The sequence below is a fragment of the Palaemon carinicauda genome, chromosome 3 (assembly GCF_036898095.1).
Source record: "Palaemon carinicauda isolate YSFRI2023 chromosome 3, ASM3689809v2, whole genome shotgun sequence".
Lineage (NCBI taxonomy): Eukaryota > Metazoa > Arthropoda > Malacostraca > Decapoda > Palaemonidae > Palaemon > Palaemon carinicauda.
This window is the reverse complement of record NC_090727.1, coordinates 121,925,877-121,947,687: the sequence shown is the minus strand read 5'-3', so window position 1 is coordinate 121,947,687 and position 21,811 is coordinate 121,925,877. Positions and strand designations below refer to the sequence as shown.

Genomic DNA, 21,811 nt, shown 5'->3' with positions numbered 1-21,811 from the left:
GTACCACAAGTTTGCAAATTTAAGTCTAAGTAATGCAGAAATACAGTACAGTATGATTATTATATTGTTATTGATGCTGGAAAGATGGGTTTATGGATATTGGAGATATCAATTTTGCAAGATTGGTATAGTTTTGTTTACATCTTCTATTTATCATGTGTGTTTTAGGAAGAGTAAAAAATTCTCTCGGCATTTATTTATTTTTGTAATAAATCTTATAACTTCGTTAGTCATAGATTTCTACAAACTAGAATTTCTTTTAAATCACGATTCATTACATGTTTCCTATATCTATAAGAAACTTACAATATTGTCAGTTGGAAGATTCCTACCAAGTTGGAACATATTTTGTTAATGAGAATCACATCCCATCTTTTATACATTTATAATGCTTAAACTAAAACTAAAGTACCGTAAAAAAATCTTGGAAGATAAAATACGCATGATAGTAATTATCCACATAGAAAAAATATAAAGGTTCGAGATTTTATTATTTAGTCCCATTTTCAATTGACAGGGCTGTCTATTAAATTGTGCCTATTCTAATTCTTAATATCATAGTTATTGCCCTTTTTGTTATCAGTAGTTTTTTTATTATAATTGGAAATGAAATATGAGATAAAATGTTTTCGTAAAACTAGCTCTGGATTTTTTTTTCTATGTTACAGATGGGTTACTGGGATGATCCATCTAACCTGGTTGGAAATAGCCTTCCAGAGTCTACTAATCCATATGGTAACTACACTGTAGTCGACAGGGTTCCTCGAGAGCTCTTAAGCCTTGTTGATGACCACTGGTACCAGTTCCCACCCATGAACCCACTTTGGTATGGTTTAGTTGGCGTCTGGATGTTCGTGATGGGCACTCTTGCAGTCTCTGGTAACTTTGTAGTCATCTGGGTCTTCATGAACACTAAATCTCTAAGGACGCCTTCAAACTTGTATGTCGTGAGTCTGGCTGTCTCTGACTTTTTCATGATGGCATGCATGTGTCCGCCAATTTTGATAAACTGTTACTATCAGATGTGGTCTTTCAGTGCTGTCTTCTGTCAAGTCTACGCTGCCATAGGTTCAACAATGGGAACTGCCTCCATTTGGGCCATGGTGTTAATTACGTCGGATCGTTACAACGTCATTGTAAAAGGCATTTCTGGAACACCTTTGACCACCACTAGAGCTTTATTAAATGTTCTCGTTGTCATCTGGGTTAAAACTCTATTCTGGACCATTCTTCCATTCTTTGGATTCTGTAGGTATGTCCCAGAAGGTAACATGACTGCCTGTGGTACTGACTATCTTACTGATGATCTTTGGTACCACATTTACCTCTGGCTCTACACTATTGATTGTTACTTGCTCCCTCTGGCTTTGATCATTTACGATTATGCATTTATTCTAAAAGCTGTTTCCGCTCATGAGAAGCAGATGCGTGAGCAGGCCAAGAAGATGGGAGTCAAGTCTCTGAGAAGCGACCCAGATGCCAAAAAGAAATCAAACGAATGTCGTCTGGCTAAGGTTGCCCTCACAACAGTTTCTCTCTGGTTCATTGCATGGACACCCTATTGCATCATCAATATTGCTGGTATGCACTACAAGTCTATTGTCACTCCTCTCTTCTCCATTTGGGGTTCTGTTTTCGCAAAGGCCAATGCTGTCTACAACCCTATCATTTATGCCATTAGCCATCCCAAGTACCGAGCTGCTATGGAGAAGAAACTGCCCTGTCTGTCATGTGCAACTGAGAAGGAAGAAGACTCCACTGTGGCAGAGACCACATCAACCAATGAAAAGTGCTAAATATCTTATAATGACCTTTTGACAACCGAATTGCGAAGCATGATTGGGTGACGATCCAATTGTGAGGCGGAGTTCCAAGTTGACAGAATTCTAAATCTTATGTTCTTGAAGATTTGGAATTATATCGAGATACTTCTTCGAGTTTATACGAAACGATAATTTGAATAAATGTCCTGCATCTAGGATTACTTTAATTTATCCTATATGAATACATGTATAAATACAATTATCAATCCTTTGTTAAATGAAGGATTATTAGAGGCAAATATAATTGAAAGTTAAAAAAGTGATAATTATTCAGTAATCTGAAAGTATAGATACTGTAATTAGTAAGGGGAAATCAGATAAATAAAATGGTAAAAATATCAAATTATGTAAAAAAAAAAAAAAAGTGTCACCTCTCGTAAAATCAATGTTTTGGTGTTATTTATAGAAAATGGTGGCAGATGAAAGTAACATCATTATCAAGTCAATTATATGTCACATTTCTTAGCTTTACTCTTTAATTTGCTATTGTTTCTTAATGACCAGTTATCAATATTGACTTTATATTTGTCTTTAAAGGTACAAGCCACACATTAAATAGAAAATGCTTAAGCAATGTAATTAATATTTCTCTGATTACGTGAATGAATGATTACTGTGTGTATAACCAAGCGGCATATATACAATTGAAAGACGACATCATTTAATGTATAATTGTTATCTTGACACAAATGTAAAGCAACAAAAAGTAAATACCAAATTTGTATCGCTTATCGGGTGCCATCTTTTGCACGGGCATCATACATTACTTCATCTCTCTATCATGCCCCCAGGAAAAATATACTTCTAAAGCCTCCAAGTCTTGGGTATTCAGTCAGCATTTACGGGGACCAGTCAGTCATTATGATGAAGTGGATAAATAACAGTAACTGAAATCTTTTGTTTAGATAAGTTTGGCCTCGCTGTAAGTAAAGAATATTACCGTTGTAATCTCTATAATAAAATGTTTTTATTGTTTTCAGATTTTCTTGCAATACATATATAACCAAGATTCAAATACCTGACAAGAAATTGCAACACAAATACTGATAAAATTCATTGAATGTCAGTTTTATAATTGATCAGGCTTTTATTACAATGATCTAGTTTTACTTGCCTATGTCTGTACTTGACTGCTTTTAACCAATGAAAAATCTTTGAAATCCCATGATTTGAACAGTAGAAAATTGATAAAGTCTGTAAAATAATCTGAGTTAATATAAGGAGCAAAAGTGGACTTGATTCGCACGTGCTCTTCATTCAAAAGTACTTAAAATACTTCTTCTATGATGTCTTTACAAATATCAATCTATATCATATATTTCCTAACGCCGATAATGTATTTATGAAATTTAATTTCTGGCAGTTTCCATGAAGATATTATTGACATCTTTGAAGGGAGCACTGAGTTCTTTTGATACAATATTATCCGTTTACCCTAATCTATGGATTTTCAGTGGAACACAGAATACTGTATTAAATTTTTTTTCTTTGCTAGCAGTCAAAAGGGTTTAGGAATGCAAAAGCCTCCGTAACATATATCAGTATGGAATGATGAAGGTGATTCTCCAGGTTTAATTAAGAGACTGAAAGGAAAACATTTAAAGGTCTCTGTGGCTAATGTGATACTAGTATGGAGAACATTCTAAAAAATTTTATTGTTTGGAGTAACTGATAAATATATTTCTCATTCTCCATTTTCAAAACCATATTGGAATTTTGAATAACTTTTAAAGTGCATTGCATTTAGCAACTCATGGTGTATGGTCCAGTGTTCGCAAGATATGATTAGCATCTATTAATTAGACGTTCAAAGCTATCAAATGCGGTATCAATGTCCTCCCATAGTGAAAAGTCAACCCTGAACTTTGTAGAATCTATAGTCTTTTTTTGGGCTCAGGCCATGTCGTCCTGATGGAAGTTCCTTCATTAGTAGCTTCCTAGGTATATTTGACTACAGTGATATATCCCAGAGAATTTACCGAAGGTATCCAGAATTCTAACTCCTGGAGCGAATATCCCTTAAAATTTAAAAAGGGATATCGCGTATATCAGAGGACGTATTCTTGACACGTCTCATAGCTATCTACACCCCCAATAGCTTTTTGCTTCGAGAGGGAAAAGTGGCAAGAATATAGGAGAGTCGTTAAAGAGGCGATGCTCTCGACACTCCTACTGTAATGTAAATAGTGCGCCGAATCGACACCGTGAGGCGCCACCAAGCCATTCTTTCGTTTGTAGCTTTGCTGACCGGTGTTATCCCATGTTATCTCTCACTATTTTGGAAGTATTTCGTCGCTATGATGCCTTCACCAGCCTCATCAGCTTCTGGAAAGTTAAGTAATATCTTTGGATTGTGTAAATGTAAGCTCTTGCCAGTTTTACTCTTCGATTGAGATCGTAATTAATGTAACAAGAGCTGTTGCCAGCCAGATGGCGTCATGGACGCACTCGTTCTTCTTGTTCATTTAGTTAGCAAGAACGATTTCCCGGCATTATTTCACTTTAATAACTTTAGCTATTTAGATATTTAGCTAGGGAATTTTACATTATGTCATTGTTGTCGTGGATTTGGCTATTTATGATCGAGCCTCACGAGTGCTAGGCATCCTAGCCTAGGCACCTACACACTTCATGCATGATATAACCTTCCTGGTAAAGTTTTATTGAAGCTCAGGCAATATTTTATACAATTAAGATATTACTGCATAACATTTTCCTCTTCCAAGATAGTATACAAGAGAGTTTCGGTGAACGATTCTCTATGCTCCTAGACTTAATAGCCTAGGGGCTTTAGTATACTTCCTTACATGTCCCTCATTGCTCTTGTATTGTCTTTTAAGGGGAGACTGACACCTCCTATACCTTTTAAGTCGATACTATCTCTAACAAGATCTAAGAGCAATTCCCCTGCCCTCTGATCAGCTTAGGCTACCCTCAGTTAACTTTGCTGCGAACTGTGTTCTGGCAAAATTTACTGGGGTGTTTCGTCTCTTTCTCTTAACCACTGACACGGTTTTGAGCTGAGAACGGAAAATCAGAGTAAAGTCTGTGTTAGGCATCCTACTGTCTTGATGAAATGGCTTCCCAAGTCAAGTTAGGTTGCCGTTCAGGAGGCTAGTCCTCCCTAGGCCATACTGGAGGTTCTTGTATTTGAATTTCCTCCTTCCTCGGTCTGGCAGACAGTCCTGTACTAGTAGATATTAGTATGAAGAAATGATTTCTTCCTTACTTAAGATCTCTGGTACGAGATTCTGTTCTCTAGTGAGATTGTGTCCTATGGCCGCTTTCTCATTTAACTAACCTAACCCGGGGAAATGATTTCTCCTACTTGAGGTTACTTTATGAGATCAGAATCCTTCAAGTTAGGTAATGCTCTAGGGTTTTACCTTACTTATAGGACTTTTACCCCTTCCCCACTGTCTCTTTTGTGTTGGATGAACCATCACCCTTCTGGCCATTGTTCTACATTTGACCCTACGGGTAATCTATAGAATTGGCTTGAGGTTCCCTGTCTGCTGCCGGCTCTGGCCGGCTGCCGGCAGGTACCCTCATCTCATTGAGTGTGCTCTCCAGTCCTCCCTTGGACTGCCTTCCATACCCCATATGAATGGGATATGGTTGAGTGGAAGCCCCAATATAATTCCCCCTTCCACTTGCACCCTCTTTCGGGATGTAGGCCGGCAAGGCTGAGCCTTTGCCGTCCCCCATCCTCTCTTTCTCTCTGCCTTTCCATATACTGGGCCGGCCGCCGGCAGCTAGTAGCTGTCGTCGGCCATGTTGGGTGTCTGTCAGCCAGCAGTTACTCTGCCGCCACTTGCCGTGGGTGTCGCTGATCGACAACCCAACGACAAAAAACATACTATGACCGGCTGCCGGCAACGGAGTTGCCGGCCGGCAGCCGGCCACCCAGTTTTATATAGTTGCCGCCGGTTGCTGCCAGGTCCTACTTGATAGAGGGATCCTTCGGCTGCTGGCGGGCAGAGCGGCAACTGCCGACCTGCCACCCACTACTTTGAAGACAGTATCTGTTTCAAATAGCCCAGATTAGGCCCGGCATATGCCGGAAAGTCCGGCTTATGCCGGCAGGCCCGGCATGTGCCGGCGGGCCCGGCATACGCCGGCGGGTTCGGCAGATGCCGGCAAGCCCGGCAATACTGGCGACATGCCGCCGCCAGTCATTGCTGTAGCCCAAAAGCTTTCCAATCTACAAGTGGTTCATGGGCAGCCAATTGTGAGACCATCACTTTTAGGGAGTAATTCTCCCTACCAATTAATGGTTATTATCCATTAATTTAATCCCCTATATTGAACATGGAAGATTGTGTTAAGAAGACCCCTTATATCCAAGGATATTATCTTCCCCTTGAATTCATTATGAATCTTTAGTTCAATATTGGAGGAGGTCATAGCAATGGGCTGGACAGGAAACACATGTAGGTATCTTTCCTACTTTCTAGCTTACTCTAGCCAAGCTAATATTAATTAAATATTAATTAAATATTAATTAAAATATGTACGCTGAAATCTGAGAATTTCACCGAATACTTATAGCTTTTCTTTCTTTACAGGAGGAGCATCCCGTGTGCGGGAATAACTTTTGCAGGATCCGTAGTAAGAGCTTCTACGGACATGGCATGTGCAGGGCCCATGCTCGCTGCGCAGTCACTAAAGGGGCTCTCAAGTACTGGGACCCACAGGTATGTACCGTTTGTGGCAAACTGATTAAAGAGGCTTTTGATGATCAAAAGTCTACTGAGTCTAGGGATGCAGCAAGGGACACGCTGCGAAAATGGGTCAGGGGCTTTCAGAAGAACACCTCTGGCCCATACCTTCCTAATGAGAGGATGAGGGATTGTCTCTTCCCTAATGCATCTGCGGATGCAATTGTTCCCCAGGCTCAACCTGAGATCCCCTTAGTTCAGATTCCGGTAGAACCTGACGTTTCGGATGCCTTTCAGAGCATCCAATTAGAGGACAACATGTCTGTTGTCTCGGAGGAGACTGAGAACAATCTCCTAGTGGATGAACTGGAGCAGGAGGCTGAGATACCTCCTGAGACTGGAGTCGAGATAACCTAAACGATTTTGGTATCGTCTGCAGCGGCGACTGAACCGACGCCTCCGACTTCTTCCACCGCACCCCAGTTGGATTCCATTACAAGTACGCTACACTCGCTACTGTCTATAGTGCAGGACATTCAGAAGAAATCGTCCGAGAAAGAAGCATCTTTCCGGACGGAGATTCATCAGCTAGTTGCGTCACGTTTAGCCCCGATGAAGTTAAACATTAAGGACCTCCCCGCCTTCTCTGACGTTAACCCATGGAGGTACGCAGAGCGTATGCCTATGTCGGGGGGGGGGGGGGAAGATCTTCCTCTCAGAGAAACTGGGAACAGTTCCAGTAGAGGAAATCGAATTTTGGCCTAACAAAGGGGCCTATCCGGATTGCTATGTCCGTCTGAGGATGGAACCAGCATCCAAGGAGGAAACAGAGCTGAAGGAGACGATTGTCCTTGAACTATCTAAGGCACAGGCCTTATATACAACCACCTTGAAAGAAAGGGCCTTTACTAGTTCCAAGGTGCTGGCTCTCAGCAAAAAGCACCCATCCTTTATTGCTGACTCCGAACGTGCCTTCCCCTTTATGGACAAAAGGTTTAAAGCAGCCTTAAAGGCAGTTGAGGCAGGGAAACCTTGCCCTACACTTGAAGAGTGTAGACCATTTTCCCTCACCTTCCCTTCATATGATAAGGATTGGAAGGATGTCCATAACACCTTCACAGTTGGGAAGCTAGAGGCAGATATCACTGGACGGCAGTTCAACGAAGATCTCCCGAAGCTGTCAGAGTTTCTCCTGCACAGGGAACAGGAGAATAAGGAACGTCTCGCTGCTTCCATGTCTCTCCAGACTGGCTTAGAGACTATGGCAAGCATCCCAGACACCCCAGATATGTACATGGTCTTTGCCAAATCTCATTTGGCAACAGTCACCAAGGATTTGTACAATTTTATTGAAGCCAGAAGGGTTTGTAGGGAGTTTGTGTTCGCTTCTGCTACAGTGAAGCACGAACCAAGGAAGCTGATAGCTTCCAATATCTGTGGAAAAGACCTCTTCCCAAGTGAAGTGGTCAAAGAGGTTGTAGATCAAGCTGCTTCAGAGAATAGGAATCTCCTCTCCAAATGGGTCTTGTCCTCTAAAAGGAAATCTTCCGCTGATGAGGGTCCCCAGCCGAAGAACAAGTCAAAACGACCAAGAGTGCCCTCTCAGCCAAAGCAACAGCAACAGCTTTCCATGGGCACGATGCCCCAGGCGGTGGCACAACCAACCACCACCTTTCAACTGGTGACCCAGTCGCCCGTGTTCACCCCAGTATTTGAAAGGCAATCAACTACCTTTAAGCCGAAGTCTCGAGGTTCCTTTCGAGGATCCTCTAGACGCCCTTCAGAGGTATGGGCAACAAAGGTGGACGTGGCTGAGGAGGCAAGTCCTCCAACCAGCACTTCAAGTGAGATGCTGCCGGTAGGAGGGAGACTTCTCCACTTCTGGGATCGTTGGACCTTTGATCCCTGAGCCCACAGCCTAATCAAGAAAGGACTAGGGTGGAGTTGGAGCTCAACTCCACCAAACTTCCCTCAATTCTTCCAACACTCAACCCCCGTACTAGAAGAATATGTTCAGGAACTCTTGAACAAAAGAGTTATACGGAAGGCAAAGTCCATTAGATTTCAAGGAAGGCTATTTTGTGTTCCAAAGAAGGATTCAGAAAAGCTCAGAGTCATTCTGGATTTATCACCACTCAACAAGTTCATAGTGAACCACAAGTTCAGAATGTTGATGCTTCAGCACATAAGGACCCTTTTGCCCAAACAGGCATTCACAGTCTCTATAGACATGACGGATGCATACTGGCATGTTCCAATCAACCGTCAAGTTTTCCCCTACCTTGGGTTCAAACTACAGAAAAGAAAGTATGTTTTCAGAGCCATGCCCTTCGCCCTAAACATAGCCCCAAGGGTATTCTCAAAGTTTGCGAATGCAGTCATTCATCAACTACGCCTGAAATGAATCCAGGTGGTAGCCTACCTGGACGATTGGATGGTGTGGGCAGCATCCGAAGAAGAATGTATGCAAGCCTCCAAGGAAGTGATCCAGTTCCTGGAACACTTAGGATTCAAGATCAACTTGAAAAAGTCTCGGCTTTCTCCAGCTCAAAAGTTCCAGTGGCTGGGTGTCCACTGGGACCTACAGTCACACTGCCTTTCCATTCCATCAAAGAAGAGGAAAGAGATAGCAGGATCTGTCAAAAGACTCCTTCAATCTGACAGGATATCAAGAAGGCAACAGGAGAGAGTGTTGGGGTCCCTCCAGTTTGCCTCAGTGACAGATCCAGTATTGAGAGCACAATTAAAAGATGCATCAGGAGTTTGGAGAAAATACGCATCAAACGCTCGAAGAGATCTACAAAGACCGATACCAAATCGTCTGCGATCACTACTCAAGCCATGGTCGGAGGCCAAGAACCTAAAAAACAAGGTACCCTTGAAACCACCTCCTCCAGCAGTCACTGTTCATACGGATGCCTCGAAGGAGGGGTGGGGAGGTCATTCTCATCATCGGAAAGTCCAAGGAACATGGTCTCCCCTCTTCAAGTCCTTCCACATCAATTTTCTGGAAGCCATGACAGTTTTTCTATCTCTGAAAAAGCTGAAACTTCGCTGCTCAATCCACATCCGTTTGGTTCTAGACAGCGAAGTAGTAATGAGATGCCTAAATCGACAAGGCTCGACATCGCCTCACATAAATCAATGATATTGGCCATCCTTCGTCTAGCCCAGAAGAAGAGATGGCACTTTTCAGCAGTCCACCTTCAAGGGTTCCGCAATGTGACAGAGGACGCTCTATCCAGGGTCAACCCAATAGAGTCCGAATGGTCTCTAGACGCAAGATCATTCTCTTTCATTTTACGCAAAGTCCCAGGACTGCAGATAGACCTCTTCGCAACGAGCAATAACAAGAAGCTACCCCAGTATGTAGCCCCGTACGAGGATCCTCTAGCGGAAGCGACAGACGCAATGTCCATAGATTGGAACAGGTGGTCTAAGATCTACCTGTTCCCTCCAACCAACCTTCTGCTGAAAATCCTCGACAAACTGAGATCCTTTCGGGGGACAGCAGCAATAGTGGCCCACAAGTGGCCCAACAGCGTTTGGTTCCCTGTGATAACGGAACTACGCCTGAAGCTGATCCCATTGCCGGAACCAGTTCTGACTCAGCAAGTGCAGAAATTGACTGTCTCTGCTTCATCAGAGAAAACCCAGAACCTTCATCTCATGATTTTCTCGCCCTAGCGGTCAAGAAACGGTTTGGGATTTCTAGAGACAATATTAACTTCTTAGAAGAATACAAGTCAAAGTCAACAAGAAGACAATATGAGTCTTCCTGGAAGAAATGGGTGGCCTTTGTCAAGGCGAAGAATCCTGAGGAGATATCTATGGATTTTTGCTTGTCCTTCTTCATCCATCTGCATGAACAAGGTTTAGCAGCTTATACGATTACTATATGTAAATCCGCCCTAGCCAGACCAATACTATACGCCTTCCAGGTAGACTTCTCTAATGAAATCTTCAACAAGATTCCTAAAGCCTGCGCTAAACTTAGGCCTGCAGCTCCTCCAAAGCCCATTTCATGGTCTTTGGATAAAGTTCTTCACTTAACTTAACCCTGAACAATGAAGATTGCTCGCTGAAAGACTTGACTCAAAAGGTGATATTCTTATTTGCACTAGCCTCAGGAGCCAGAGTTAGCGAAATAGTGGCCCTCTCGAGGGATGATGGCCACATTCAGTTCACAGACAGCGGAGAACTGAACCTCTTTCCGGATCCGTCGTTTCTCGCCAAGAACGAGCTGCCAACTAAGAGATGGGGTCCCTGGAGAATCTGCCCTCTGAAGGAAGAAGCATTCCTCTGCCCAGTGGATTGCTTAAAGGTCTATCTTCGTAGAACTTCAGACTTTAAGGGAGGTCAGCTTTTCAGGGAAGAGACTTCTGGTTCACCGTTATCCTTGAAACAGATAAGGGCGAAAATCACCTATTTTATACGCAGAGCGGATCCAGACAGTACACCCGCAGGTCATGATCTGAGAAAAGTTGCCTCGTCTCTGAATTTCTTTCAGACAATGTCATTTGAAAGCCTGCGTGCTTACACTGGTTGGAAGTCTTCCAGAGTTTTCCTCAAGCACTACGCGAAGCAATTACAAGTAATAAAATTTCATGTGGTAGCGGCAGGCAGTATTATAAAACCTGCCGCTTGATTACTGCGAAGAACAGTGCACTAATTGGGACTTTTAGTGAAGGGTGTACATGATAGACTTTTAAGGTATATCATGTTGAGTATTGTGTTTAGGAAGACACTATAGACTGTTCTATCTATACAGGTGACATCAAGCATAATAAGCTGACACAAGTGCCAGGCATTCTTATATGCACAGTGTTCCTAGTAATAACAGCATACATAGTGAAATATTATATTTCCCTAAGAGTGGCTAATGTTTCCTTTTCAGGTGAAACTTATTTATTTTCTGTTATTACTGTTTATGCTTTTACGCAGAATTGTTCAGCGTAAGATGTAATTGATTACAACCATGATTTCTATTTTTGTAATAAACAATAGAAGGAATCTTTGCGTCTCTTTCACCTCAAACATTCGAAATTATGTATAAATCAGAGCATCCTTGATTCTCTTAATATTTAAGGAAATATTGGGGAACTATGGTTTCTACCATTCCAAGCAAACAGGTAAGAACTGATTGTACTAACTGTTTATCTTACTGATTTAAAGTTTCCTACATGGATACAAACCTGTCTGTCTCTTCATATCCAGACTTGGGAGGATTCAGTAACCTATACAGGAGTATGCCATCTAAGTACAAACTAGGCTTTACGTATATAATGACACTAATATACATACTGTTTGCTAGATTGTTCCTTGAACTCATAATCCTCGGGATTTTTCCTAAAGTCTACCTAGACTATTCCCTGCAGGGGACAGGAAGAACTGACATATTTTATGATCAGTTAATTGATGTATAACGGTAACATCAAGTGTCTCTGGTCCAGAAGACCAAATAGGAAATATTTATCTCGAGATAACGGCACTATTAAAACTGATTTTGAGCGAAGCGAAAAACCTATTTTTGGGTGAGGTAGCCATGTCGTCTTGATGGACCCACCCTCTTTTTGACAAAAGGATAAAGAACCCCTCCCTATGGTACTGTATCTGCAACACCTACAAAGCTACGAAGAATGGCTTGGTGGCGATTCGGCGCATTATTTACAGTACAGTAGGAGTGTCGAGAGCATCGCCTCTTTAACGACTCTCCTATATTCTTGCCACTTTTCCCTCTCGAAGCAAAAACGCTATTGGGGCTGTAGATAGCTAAGAGTCGTATCAAGAATACGTCCTCTGATATACGCGATATCCCTTTTTGAATTTTAAGGGATATTCGCTCCAGAAGTTAGAATTCTGGATACCTTCGGTAAATTCTCTGGGATATATCACTGTAGTCAAATATACCTAGGAAGCTACTAATGAAGGAACTTCCATCAGGACGACATGGCTACCTCACCCAAAAATAGATTTTTCGCTTCGCTCAAAATCAGTTTATTAGGGTCCGGATGTATTCCATGAATATGGCAATAAATCAGTTATTGCTGTTTTTTTTTTCGTAGAAAATTAGAACAAATATTATGATCAGCACAGCAGATAATTAAGTCAATTACAAGTTTCTTTCAATCAACACCATACTTTCTCCCGAAGAAAAGGCTACAAGGATCTTAAAAGATATTTCATGAACAGCTAAAGCAAATAGTTTTACTCAGCCAAGGCTTGGGGTACGTGCAGAATGTTTTCCATGCTTTATACCTTGCTAAAATACCATACCATATTTTCGTACCGTACCATCTATCATTTTTTCCGTACTGTGCAGTACGTTAAAGATAACGCAGTGTAATTTCTTATATTTATCATACAATAAGGAAACTCAATCTAGGTAATTAAAATCCACTCATTAAGAAAATTTCAATATTAACATGTGCAAATTAATAATGATAACGATGACGGTGTCAACGATACCATCAGAGATATCAATACTAGAGATTAAATTATTAATAGGTACTAATAGTGATGTCCAATTATAAGAGAACAACTACTACTGCTCCCACCACCACCATCACTACTACTGCTGCTACTACTACAGCTGCTGCTGCTGCTGCTGATGATGATGATGGTAATAAGGATACTAATGAATGCAGAAATTTTCTATGTTAGTAGTTATTATTCTCTTCTAATGTTTTCGACATGGCCAAAACGCACTAACATGAGGATTCATAAAACATACTTTTCAGAGAAAGTATTTATTTGATTTATGTGATAATATACATAAAATCTAACGAAACAAAATTTAGAATACCTGGTCTATCAAAGAATGAAATTAACAATATTTATATGAAGTATATTTCATAAAAACACCTCTAAGTAAAAATTAAACATTGTATTTATAACACACGAACAATTATATATACTCGTACATAAACATTCTTTCTTAAATTTTTAGTCTAGTACTAACTCTCTGCTGCTTCTCTTGCACTGACATGAGACATTTCTTTAGCTAACTTTTTTAAATATTACATATCCCATGTTGAAGCTGATGGATAGGTAGCAAGGCCAGGACAGCTACTTCTAGCCTGGTGATGGGGCCGAAGGTGTGTTCCTGCTACAGCATTTGCATGAATGAAACCCCCTTGACCCCTTTTCCGTTGGGTTCTCGGAACAGTTTGAGCCTTATTGATAGGGTTTTTTCTGAAACTTAACAACAGGATCAGTGACAAGAGATCGTCCAAGTGAGGCTCGTGTTTGATTTTGATGTCGTCAATTCGTTTCAGGTGTTGCCTCTGATGATGGTGTTGTTTTAAATGTTATATGTCCCATGTTGAAGCTGGTGGATAGGCACAAAGATCAGGACAGCTATTGGCCAGGTGATGGGGCCGAAGGCGTGTTCCTACTACGGTATTTCTAGCGATATGTGTGAATGTAGGCCTCCTTACATAAATGAAACCATTTTGACCCCTTTTCCGTTGGGTTCTCGGAACAGTTTGAGCCTTATTGATAATGCTTTTTTCTGAAACTTAACAACAGAATCCGGGACAAGAGGTCATCTTACAAGTATCGCTCTTGCTTGATTTTGATGTCATAAACACGTTTCAGGTGTTGCCTCTGATGATGGTGTCGTTTTAAATGTTACATGACCCATGCTGAAGCTGGTGGACAAGTAGCAAGGCTAGGACGGCTACTGGCCAGGTGATGGGGTCGAAGGTGTGTTCCTACTGTGGCATTTTTGACGATATGCGTGGGAGTTGGTCTACTTGCATAGATGGAACCCCTTTGACTACTTTATGGTTGGGTTCTCGGAACAGTTTGAGCCTTGTAGTTAGTGTTTTTTCTGAATCTTAATAACAGGATCTGTGACAAGAGAACGTCTTACAAGTGGGGCTCTTGTTTGATTTTGATGTTTTCAACTCGTTTCAGGTGTTGCCTTTGATAATGGTGTCATTTTAAATGTTACATGGTCCATGTTGAAGCTGGTGGATAGGCAGCTAGGCTAGGACAGCTACTGGCTTGGTGATGGGCCAGAAGGTGTGTTCCGGCTGCAGCATTTCTAGGGATATTTGTGGGTGTAGGTCTCCTTGCATAGATGAAACCCCTATGACCCCTTTTCTGTTGGGTTCTCGGAACAGTTTGAGCCTTATTGATAGTGTTTTTTCTGAAACTTAACAACAGGATCCGTGACATGAGAACGTCTTACAAGTGGGGCTCTTGCTAGATTTTGATGTTTTCAACTCGTTTCAGGTGTTGCCTCTGATGATGGTGTCGTTTTAAAAGTTACATGTCCCATGTTGAAGCTGGTGGATAGGCAGCTAGGACAGGATAGCTACTGGTCAGGTGATGGGGCCAATGGTGAGTTCTTACTGCGGCATTTCTTGTGACATTTGTGGGAGTAGGTCTCCTTGCATAGATGAAAACCCTTTGACCTTTTTCCATTGGGTTCCCGGAACAGTTTAAGCCATTTTATTTGTTTTTTTATTCTGAAATATACCAACAGGATCTGTGACATGACAACATCTTACAAGTGGGGCTCTTGCCTGATTTTGATGTCGTCAACTCGTTTTAAGTGTTACATGTCCCATGTTGAAGCTGGAGGATAGGCAGCAAGGCCAGGAGAACTACTGGCTTGGTGATGGGGCCGAAGTTGTGTTCCTACTGCAGCATTTCTAGCGATATGAGTGGGAGTAGGTCTCCTTGCATAAATGAAACCCCTTTGATCCCTTTTCCGTTGGGTTTTGGGAACAGTCTGAGCATTATTGTTAGTCTTTTTTTTCTAAAACTTAACAACAGGATCCGTGACATGAGAATGTCTTACAATTGGGGCTCTAGCTCGATTTTGATGTTGTAAACTCGTTTCAGGTGTTGCCCTGATGATGGTGTCGTTTTAAATGCTAGATGTCCCATGTTGAAGCCAGTGCTTAGTCGGCAAGGCCAGGACAGCTACTGGCCACGTGATGGGGCAGAAGGTGTGTTCTTACAGCGGTATTTCTAGCGATATGTATGGTAGTTGGTCTACTTGCATAAATGGAACCCTTTTGACCACTCTTCCATTGGGTTTTCAGAACAGTTTGAGCCCTATTGATAGTGTTTTTTTCTGAAACTTAACAGCAGGATCAGTGACACGAGAACATCTCACTAGTGGGGCTTTTGCTTGATTTTGATGTTGTCAACTTGTTTAAGGTGTTGCCTTTGATGATGGTGTCGTTTTAAATGTTACATTTTTCATGTTGAAGCTGATGGATAGGCAGCAAGGCCAGTACAGCTACTGGCAAGGTGATGGGGCCGAAGGTGTGTTCCTACTGCGGCATTTCTAGCGATATGTGGGGGAGTAGGTCTCCTTGCATAGATGAAACCTCTTTGAACCCTTTTCCATTGGGTTCTCGGAACATTTTGAGCCATATTGTTAGTGTTTTTTTCTGTAATTTAGCAACAGGATCTGTGATGCGTGAACGTCTTACAAGTAGGGCTCTTACTTGATTTTGATGTCATTAACTTTTTTCAGGTGTTGCCTCTGATGATGGTGTCGTTTTAAATGTTACATGTCCCATTTTGAAGCTGGTGGATATACACAAAGGCCAGGACAGCTACTGGCCAGGTGATGAGGCCGAAGGTGTGTTCCTCCTGCAGCATTTCTAGTGATATGCATGGGAGTAGGTCTTCTTACATAGATGAAACCCCTTTTCCCCTTTACCGTTAGGTTCCTGGAACAGTCTGAGCTTTATTGTTAGTGTTTATCTGAAACTTAATTACAGGATCCGTGACACGTGAACGTTTTACAAGCGGGACTCTTGCTTGATTTTGATTTGTTCAACATATTCCAGGTGTTGCTTCTGATGATGGTGTAATTTTTGATGCTAGATGTCCCATGTCTAAGCTAGTGGATAGGCAGCCGAGCAAGGCTAGGACAGCTACTGGGTAGGTGATGTGGCCGAAGGTGTGTTCCTACTGCGGCATTTCCAGCGATAAGTGTGTGAGTAGGTCTCCTTGCATAGATGAGACGCCTTTAACATCTTTTCCGTTTGTTTCTCGGAACACTTAGAGCCTTGTTGTTAGTGTTTTTTTCTGAAACTTGATAAAAGGATCTGTAACACAAGAACGTCTTAAAAGTGGGGCTCTTGTTTGATTTTGAAGTTGTAAACTTATTTCAGGTGTTGCCTCTGATAGTGTTGTTTCAAATATTAGATGTCCCATGTTGAAACTGATGGATGGGGATCAAGGCCAGGACAGCTACTGGCCAGGTGATGGGGTTGAAGGTGTGTTCCTATTGCAGCATTTCTAGCGATATGTTCAGGAGTAGGTCCCTATGCATAGATGAAACCCCTTTGACCCCTTTTTCGTTGGGTTCTCGGAACAGTTTGAACATTAGTAATAGTGTTTTTTCTAAGACTTAACAACAGGATCCATGACACTAGAGCTTATTAAAATTGGGGCTCTTGCTTGATTTTGATGTTGTCATCTCGTTTCAGGTGTTGCCTCTGTATGTGAAGTTCACTTTTTGAGGTGCTGGCCATTGGAGAGTAAGGAGGGAGTTCCAACTTGTCCCATGTATACATTGTCGACTTCCTCATAGGGCTAATTGTCTGTATCGAAGTGTAGATGTGCATCGGAAAATGGCAAGGTGAAATTTTTGAATATGAATCTATTTTTTCTTCATGTAGTAGGCTTTGTGGAGTAGGGTACTTTGATCAAATGCAAACATAATGAAGATAGCCAGCCGGAATAGATAATTCACAAGCATCCTGTTACAATTCTTGGAACTCCTCGTAAACTCAGCATACTTGAACAAGTATTCAAAATGGTCAACGCCACCTATGAAAGTATTGTAGTCAGAGAAGGACTTGGGGCCTTGTAACCACATTGTTTTATGAGTGTCTTCCCCCCAGGGTGGTTTGAGATTCTTAAACTCTGCATTGCGTATAATGGTTACAATTTAATGAGGTAATATCCTTCCGGTGTTCCTTTTCCATGTAAAGGCTGCACCTCTAGATTGTCTGAACCACAGTCAGAAATATTCTAAGATTGTACACACTTTTGCAATACACACACACACACACACACACATATATATATATATATATATATATATATATATATATATATATATATATATATATACTTTTATATATATATATATATATATATATATATATATATATATATATATATATATATATATATATATATATATATATATTCTAGGACCCTTTCTGATATTCTTATTGTCCATCTATTGTATGTCATTCTCATTATATGTCCTACCCGTGTCCATTTCGTTTCCTTAGTATTTGATATAATATCCTGAGGTTTCTTTTGCTCTCGTATCCATGTTGCTCTTTTTCTGTTGCATGGTGTTATTTCCATCATTATTCATTCTGAAGCTCTCTGGGCTGTAACTAGCTTATTTTCTTAGACTTTAGTAAGGCTTAAAGTTTTTGATGCATAAGTTAAAACTGATAGGACCATCTGATTAAATGCTTCTCTTTTTAGAGAAAGGGCCATTTTAATTTTCTTGATCTCGTTTTGTTTAACAAATGCTCCCCATCTCATGCTTATCATTCTTTGAATTTCGGTTTCGTTTCCTGGGAAAATACTGTCTGCCCTAAGTAATCATATTCATTAATAATCTATAGAGGATCATCAATAACTCGTATTTGTTTTCTCTCTGCATTTTCATTGAGTATTTTATTTGTTTTACTAATATTTCTTTTCAGTCCTACATTTCTACTTTTTTCTATTCACATATTCTATCACATTTTGTATTTCCTCCCATGATTCACTATACACAACTAAGTCATCTGCAAATCTTAAGTTATTAAGTTATTCCCATTAATATCAATTCCTACATATTCTTAATCTAAATGCTTAAAAACTTCTTCTAAGCATTCTATGAATAATTTGTGTAACTTCTTTCTCATTGGAAATGTTTTTTCACTATCTTTATGTATGTAGTTTTAAGATTGCTGTACATTATGTATAGATCCTTTCAAGTGTTCTAACATAAGATTCATCTATTCCTTGTCCTAGAAGGCCTTTCATTACAGTTAAAGTTTGAACAGAATCAAAAGCATTCGCATAGTCAATAAATGTCATACATAGTGGTTTGTCATACTCTGTTGATTTTTTCAAAAGTTGGTTAAATACATAGATATGGTCAGTTGTTGAATAGCTACTTCTAAAAGCCTGCTTAAAGTCTAGCTGTCTTTCTACTCGGCCTAATATGATTTATGTAAATATTCTATAAATTTATCATCATAATCATCTCCCGCTACGTCTATTGATGCAAAGGGCCTTGGTTATATTTTCTAGTCATTTGTATCTTGAGAGTTTAATTCAATGCTTCTCCATTCATCATCCCCTATTTCACGCCTCATAGTCCTCAGCCATGTAGGCCTGGGTCTTCCAACTCTTCTAGTGCCTTGTAGATCCCAGTTAAACGTTTGGTAAACTAATCTCTCTTGGGGAGTGCAAAGAGCATGCCTGAAAGCATCTTCATCTACCCCTCATCATGATCTCATCCACATATGGTACTCGAGTAATCTCTTTTATAGTTTCATTTCTAATCCTGTTCTACTATTTAACTCCCATTATCATTAGGAGGGATTTGTTCTTAAATCTACTAAATTTATTAGAGATTGCTTCATTTTCATACAATGACTCATGTCCACATAGTAACACCGATGTCACTGAACTGATTTTTATATATAATTTCAGGCGATTAAATTTCCGAATTTTACTTAACCTAGCCAATGTATGATTTGCTTTATTTTAATCTTTCATTAAACTCTAATTTTAAAGACGCCCCATTGGAGATCATAGTTCCTAGATGCTTATATGATTGTATCTTATTAATCCTTTATCCTGCCAATGATATTTTACCTACCATTGCATACTCCGTTCTCATCATTTGTCTTTCTTCTATTTCATCTATTTCATCCATTTTGGTAAAAAAAAGAAAAAAAAAAAAAAAGCTTTTATGAATTACGGTGAGTAAAATTATTGGGCGGTAATCTATCATGTCTCTTATGTGTCCCCTATCGTGAATTAGTGTAATAATATTTTTGCAAGCTGTAGGTATAGAGCATTCTTGTAGACAATTGGTGTAAAGTTTAAAAAGTTTTACTGCTATGAAATCTCCTCCATTTATTAGTACATAAATTGTTAGAATCTCTTGTCCATTTACTTTGACTATTTTCATGCCCTTTGATGCTTTTTTTACTTCTCCTACTATGAAATTTAGTAATTAGGCATTTCATTATTTCTATTGGAAAGGTTGTCTATTATATCACTATTGTATATCATTGTATAGAAATACTCTGCAAATCTTATCACTCCCTAGTGCACTGAAGGCAGTCCTGAAAACAGACTTATCAATCGGTATATATATATATATATATATATATATATATATATATATATATATATATACTGTATATATATATATATATATATATATATATATATATATATATATATATATATATATATATATATATATATATATATATGTGTGTGTGTGTGTGTGTGTGCGTGTGTGTGTGTGTGTGTGTGTGTGTATGGATATAAACTATATATGGCATACAAATGCGTATAAACAAACACACGTATGCATTCATTTTTAATCACCTTGTGGTATATCAAGACTGAAACTAGAATAAAAACAACAACAACAATAATAATAATAATAATAATAATAATAATAATAATAATAATAATAATAATAATAATAATAATAACAGAATGGAATAGCCATAATAAATAGGGTGTTAAATTCTTGAAGTCCCTTGAGTGTATTTCTTGACACGTGATCCCACGTCTAATGACGTTAGCCACATGAATAACTGTAATGGTGGATTGAATTGTTAGGTAAGAAGGTTTTTTTATACATGGGCGAGTAAATGACCAAAGGCTTTGCTCACTCAGTTATGATGGTGAAGTATAAAGAGGCTCCACACCTTCCAACTCTGTCTCATTGCATCGAGAAGTGAATCCAGGGCGTTTGCTCTTGGAACCTATCGAATTACGAACCCCTCCGAAGCATCTCGACAAGGTAAGCATTCCGCGAAAAAAGTTCTGTTGGAATATTCATCCCTTTTACCTTCAAGAAATATTGATTTTCCCGATGTTGATCCGAAAGTCTTCCTTAGATGTACGTGTATTCGAATAAGCAATATAGCCTAAATGAAAAGTCATCCTAACTATATCAATCAGGTATAAGATTCATAAAATATCAAATACATATTACAATATATGAATATATAATTTGTTAAATAATCTAATTTTCCATTCTTAAGTGCTTCCATAAAAGATAAAGACTCTTGTTTAAAATGTCATTCTTTGCATTAAATTTTTCTTAAACTTAATGGGACAATTTTGTCTTATTGCTTTACGAAGGCCTTCAAAATAATCTTTTCGCTAATCGAATCATTACAAGTTTTACGTTAATCAGAGATATTATAAAAAAGTATATTTACCAGTTCTATGCCACTGAAGACCATTAATGGAATTATACACTTTCTTCACTCAGACGATGTAATTTGTACATTTATTTTACTACCATCCTATATCTATAGAACGGAATGAATTATCTTCACAATCAAAAAGTAATAGACATATAATTTACAAATTAAATCTATTTTGGTAACGAGACGAATTTTCAGGAAAATCATCAGCATAAAATTATCTACCTTATTCCAATATTGTAATTATTTGCTTCCTGTATCTCAAGTTAGGAAACTCTAGTTAAAGTTATACAGACAACAATTACCGCTACATTATATTGGCATTGATGCTGAACATAGGAGAAATACATTCATTACATCCTTCATATATCTATAAGAAACATACAATATTGTTATTCAAAATATTCCTACCAAGCTGTGATACATTTTGTTAGTGAGAATCACATCCCATCGTTTATTTTGCATATTTATAACGCTTGAATTTAAAAAATTATCGTTAAAAAATCTCGGAAGCTTAAATACGTGAAACAGAAAACTGTTTTACCTTTTCTCTAATCTTGACTGAATGTTTAGGACTGCAAAGAACGGTCTAAAATATTTTCTTTATATTTCAAAAATCAAGCAACAATAGCTATTTTCACTAAACTGATGCATCTTTAGAGACATAATCGTAATTATCCACATAGAAAAAATATAGGTTCTAGATTCTCTTATTGAGTCTATAAAATTATGCCTATTCGATTTCTTAATTTCATAGTTATTCCCCTTTTTCGGTATAAGTAGTTTTTACATTATAATTGGAAATGAGATATGAGATAAAACGATTTCATAAAAATTACTAGCTCTGGAATTGTTTTTTTCTATATTACAG

The 21,811-nt window shown here is 39.3% G+C and overlaps 1 protein-coding gene across 1 annotated transcript; it reads left to right on the top strand.

Moving 5' to 3' along the window:
- The first annotated feature begins 668 nt into the window (after positions 1–668).
- On the top strand, positions 669–1,796 carry LOC137637850 (rhodopsin-like). Its single transcript, XM_068369960.1, has one exon. The coding sequence runs from the start codon at positions 669–671 to the stop codon at positions 1,794–1,796; it is 1,128 nt and encodes a 375-aa protein (XP_068226061.1).
- The last annotated feature ends 20,015 nt before the right edge of the window (positions 1,797–21,811 follow it).

Excerpts from the sequence above, each read along its gene's own strand:
- LOC137637850 (XM_068369960.1), top strand. The coding sequence starts at position 669 with ATGGGTTACTGGGATGATCCATCTAACCTGGTTGGAAATAGCCTTCCA.